General features: G+C 38.1%; 1 protein-coding gene across 1 annotated transcript in view; it reads left to right on the plus strand.

The window, feature by feature from the left end:
- The window catches only part of LOC138054474 (probable inactive peptidyl-prolyl cis-trans isomerase-like 6), a 9,508-nt gene extending 6,880 nt beyond the window's left edge, over window positions 1–2,628 (plus strand). Inside the window, exons 7-9 of the mRNA XM_068900922.1 lie at window positions 516–572; window positions 1,160–1,295; window positions 1,549–2,628. Coding sequence (XP_068757023.1) covers window positions 516–572; window positions 1,160–1,295; window positions 1,549–1,687 — 332 coding nt within the window. The 3' untranslated portion in view covers window positions 1,688–2,628. The remainder of the gene's footprint in view (window positions 1–515; window positions 573–1,159; window positions 1,296–1,548) is intronic.
- Window positions 2,629–5,000: the final 2,372 nt, after the last annotated feature.

A 5,000-nucleotide genomic window follows, 5' to 3' on the forward strand; every position in this document is an offset into this window, starting at 1 on the left:
AGTCAGGTAAAGAGTCTGAGGCCTTAGGAAGCATAATTACAGTTAAATTAGGGTTAATAATAACTTATTAGTTGCGGGGATTAGTTGTGCAGGATGATCGAATTTGATGCTGAGGATTGCAAGGAAAGAGATGCATGCTCAATTTTGACAAGTGTCAACCCATTGAGTCTGTGAGTCAATCACACATGTTAAGAAAGTTAACATCAGCTAAATGAAGGTAGTACAGTGTAGTTATCACTGACTTAATAAAACTTCAAGAAGTTTAAGCTAACTCTTAAGCCCTCATCAGTTCTAATCACATTTGGTGTTTTTTTGTGTCATCTAAAATTTACAAATTAAACCCTCATCAGTTTTAATAACATACATTTTGATTCTCACATTAAAAAATTACATGTTGCACGAGCTGTATGTGGTGATTACGAGGTGTCATTTCCCTTCGAGATTTTACACTTAAACAAATAAGTATATTTATAGACCTCTAGGATGACTGTTTTTCATCATTATTTCCTTTATAGACATTGAAGGTGGCAAAGGGACGGGGGGAGAGTCCATCTATGGTCCTGTGTTTGAAGGTAAGACCGTTAAGCTTATTGTTAAAGTCAAATCATGTCAAGCCTGTGACACATGATTTTTATTTATGCATGTTTTTTATTGATTTAATCATTTTAATACCCTGGTTGCCAGAGGTTTTTCTCGCTCTTCGCGACTCGCTATTCCGTCGCTCTAAGAGAGAAAAAACCTCTGGCATCCAGGGTATCATTTTAAAAGTAACCTTCATAAAAAGAAAAGCGGAATTTAAAATAAAATATTACGGATTGTGAGCATGGAATATATTACGTTACACTTCTGCTTTATTAAATTTTCACAATCTCGTCCATAAATAGAGAATATTTTTCTCGCCCCATAGTCGACAGATTTGTCACTCTCCCCACTGGCAGATCATGCTTTTTAATACAAAACTGAGAAATGGTGGCTTTTAGGCGTAAAATCTCAACGATCAAATGGAGAATTAGGGAACTGTCGATCAACAACAACTAGAAAAGGCAAAAATCAATTCCAAGTTACAGTTCAATGTAAGTGCTCATAAGATGTTGCGACAAAGTTCCGCCGAACATTGCAAGTCGCGTGAATGGACTTTGGAACTTTTTTTGTTTCGTAGATGAAGATTTCTCGATCCCACACAACAAGAGAGGAATTGTTGGTATGGCTAACAGAGGTCGGCATACAAATGGATCTCAATTCTATATCACATTACAGCCGGCACCTTGGATGAACACCAAATACGTTGCTTTTGGGTGAGTAGTGCTCATCTGTGTTCAAGTGAGGGGATCGGGGATAGTCTTTAATTTGCAAGCTGTAAATATAACAGAACGAAAGCGTATTTTCGTTCTCAATCTGTGTGGAAGAGAAGCTAATTCTTCGCCTGCCAGCTATCTCTGTGTTTTTTAACAGTCAAGGCACTGTCGTTAAGTCAAAGGCAAGTACATCCTACCAAAAAAGGTCTACTGACATAGTGATGCAAACTACTCTCTCTACTTTACATTGCAGACAAGTCATTGAGGGTGCAAAAGTTCTCGCTTTGCTCGAAGAGCAAGAAACATTTAACGAAAGGCCCAAGTCTTTATGTGTTATCGTAGACTGCGGATTGTTTGACGTGGAAAGCCTCTGGAATACTTCCAGGTCATAAAAACCTGCGAACAAACTGCGACTGAACTGTTGAGAACTTTGAAGGTCGAAATGAGCGTCTCAGATTGTTTGTTGTTTTTGTATGAAACATGCTCCAAAAAGGATTAATGCCTAAATACTGGATTTGTTGTTTAAACAAGAGCTTTTTGTTGTATCGACTAAAACCGATCATGCCGACTGGCCTCTGCCTTGCATCATTAGTAATGTGATCTTTGACCGACTATGGTGCACATTCCAGCTCAATTATTGCGTGAAACTATAGTTCAATTCAACTACGGACCAAATACACGACCAAAGCAAGATTGGGGATCACTGGATAACGCATTTCTAGTGTTTTGATTGGCTTAGCCATCATTATATGATCTGTTATTGTATTCTCAACCTCGGTTAATGTATTTCTCGTGCTCTGATTGGTTTACTCAATCTCGGTTATCAGCTCATATACCTTAGCTTGACCTTATATGGCAAAAATTATTATTATTTTCGCCGGGAAGCGAAATTTCTCTTTGAATACAGTGTAAAGCCAAAAAAAAGACGTTTTGTGAAAGTTTGGATCAATTTCGACGTTTAGAAATACGTGAAAAGGTAAAAAATGTTTTTGTGATGAGCCTGCGTCTGTCTGACCACGAGGTATTACACAACACCTCATCTTCATCAAGTTTTTTCGATTTGGCTCGCATTTCTCGCTTTTTTCGTTCGTATTTCGTACTTCCAATCTTTTGGAGATTAAGGAATTTTAATAAAACAACTATTCCATTCGCGTTTGTTGGATATGACACTGGTTATAGCCTACTCGGCGCTACGCGCCTTGTTGGCTATTTACCATCTCTTATCCAACGCGCGCTAATGGAATAATTGTTAATTATACCATGCTCTACAAATATCAGTAATTGCACGCATCCGTTTTCTTGTGTTTACCAAATAAAGTAGGTAAGAATTATATATAATTTGTGAGCGTTTTTAATAAAACAATTATTCAACTCGCTCCTGTTGGATACGAGATGATTATAGCCACCTAGCTATCATCTCATAATTCTCAGTCTAAATGGCGCTCTCTAATTGGCTGGCTTTTGGTCGGGATGTTACCATAGGGACTATTGCCATGGAAATGATTCGTTTCCGTAATTATTATGGGTTTTGCTGTCCTTCCTTTCATCAGTGGTGTTACGCAACCCCTAACAAGAATTCTTCGAAGGCATGATATTCAAGTTGTAAATGAGCCCTTCAAGACTTTGCAACAAGAATTCCTTAATCCTAAATTCAGACCACCTAGTGAACACCGACCCAACGTGGTTTATAAAATACCCTGTGCCGATTGTGATTGGTGTTACATAGTTGAAACTGGCTGTTGCTTTGAAACCCGCAAGAAAGAACACGTTAGGAATGTAAAAACATTTGCTAATGGGTCAAACATTGCAAAACATGCGTGGTCTGTCGGTTATCGCATTGATTTCAATCATTCCCGAGTTATCGACAAAGGCTCTTTCCGTATTAGAAAAACTCTAGAGTCCTGGCACACCTCTGCTACCAAGCATGCTGACAATAACTCTAAGCCGATTCCTAATCAGTACAGCATTCTTTTTAAACAATAGCCACCTTTTTTCATACTTTTACTCTGTTCTTTTTATTACTTTTATCTCGCCTTTTCTGTATATATTTCACTAATTTACATTCAATGTTTTATCCGTGGAAGGCTGTAGATCGACAGCCGAAAGCTTATATTCCTTTTCAAAATTTTTAGCCAGAAAACGTTTTTTATTGTATTTTAACATAATACTCTTTGTTTGTCCCCCCAAATTTTGCATGAGCATTGTTTCCAGTTTCTCTTGGGACTTACAATGGTCCCAAGAGAAAACAAAAACAATGCCACTTCGGAAAATACCATAATACTCTTTGTTTATCCCCCAAATTTTGCATAAGCTTATTGTATTTGAAAGATGAAAGTTTCTGGGTCAAGTAATCCAGTCCACGTCCATCCAGGATTTTTTTAAACAGACTCAACAGGATCTTTTTAATACGGCGACATGGACTAAAGATCATGGTATGGTAGCTCACCCGGAAAAGACAAAATATATGATCATTGTTACTCGACGGAAGCTGTCCCGCTGTGAAGAATGTGCACCGTCCTTGTGGCTGGATGGTAGGCAACTGGAACAAACTCAAGAGGAACGTCGCTGGGGCCTGGTTATCGACCCCGCCCTTTCTTGGTCATTTAAAAAAACTTTTAAAGCGCGTTGCTTTTCTGGCCCGCATTAAAAAATTATTGCCAGTCAAATATCGTGTAATTTTATTTAAATGTAGTATTAAACCTATTCTTGAGTATTCTTTTCGCGAATGCCAAGACTCAACAGGCCGTTCTTCGCAAACTTCAACTTTTATTTAACTGATGTCGCTCGTCTTCAACCTTTCTTCTCACACAGCTCAACTATCTGACAACGAACAGAACTTTTTGGAGAAAAAACATCCTAGCACAATGAATCATTTTAGAACAAGGCGCCGACCGGAAAACGAGGCATAAACATACTTTTACCGATGTATGAACACCTAATCAACATGTCAGTCGGTTCTGACGATAAACCACTAATTTCCGATTTAAATACAAAATAAGGAATAACACATAGATAAAGAAAACTACCGTCACACAATACAACTCAACTCTCTCAACATTCTGTCTGTTTGGGGAAAATGTAACGCAGGACTTTCGGACGACATTTTTAAAGGTCAAAAACGATGTGCGGGTATTATTCTTGATGCTCCTTTTCAAGCTAGAACTTTGCCGTTATTTCTTGAACTTGGATGGCTACCCATCAACCATTTATGTATAGAAAGGCCTTATTCTTTGTCGTCAATGGTTGATGGAGGTTGGTTAAAAATGCTGCGTAAGAGGAAGTTCAGGGAATTGAAAACTGCACATGAAGGAAAAGCACTGCTGGAAAAATCTGCTCCAAAATCAACATGATATGACACAAAATGATCTTTTAATAGTTTTGCACAATGGCAAGATGCAAGACTGAACAAACAACCAGCGAAGGAAGAAGCTGGGTTTGACGTGGAACGAGACGAAATCTAAAGGATCTAGTCGTTGAATTTTTGTGGTAGTGCTCTGGGCCCGGTTGTTCAAAAGCCGGTTAACGCTAATCCCAGATTATAAATTAACCAAGGAGTTTATTTCTCTACTTCCAAATGCTGTTCAACGCTGATATTCGGCAAAAATTTACATTGGAAGAAGTCACTCTTGATAAACAAAAATAAGCAAAAGAAACTTTCACCAAAAAGTTGAAAACATGAAACAAAATTCTACGCTTATCCTGGAT

Source organism: Montipora capricornis, chromosome 6 (assembly GCF_036669925.1).
Source record: "Montipora capricornis isolate CH-2021 chromosome 6, ASM3666992v2, whole genome shotgun sequence".
Classification (NCBI taxonomy): Eukaryota; Metazoa; Cnidaria; class Anthozoa; order Scleractinia; family Acroporidae; genus Montipora; species Montipora capricornis.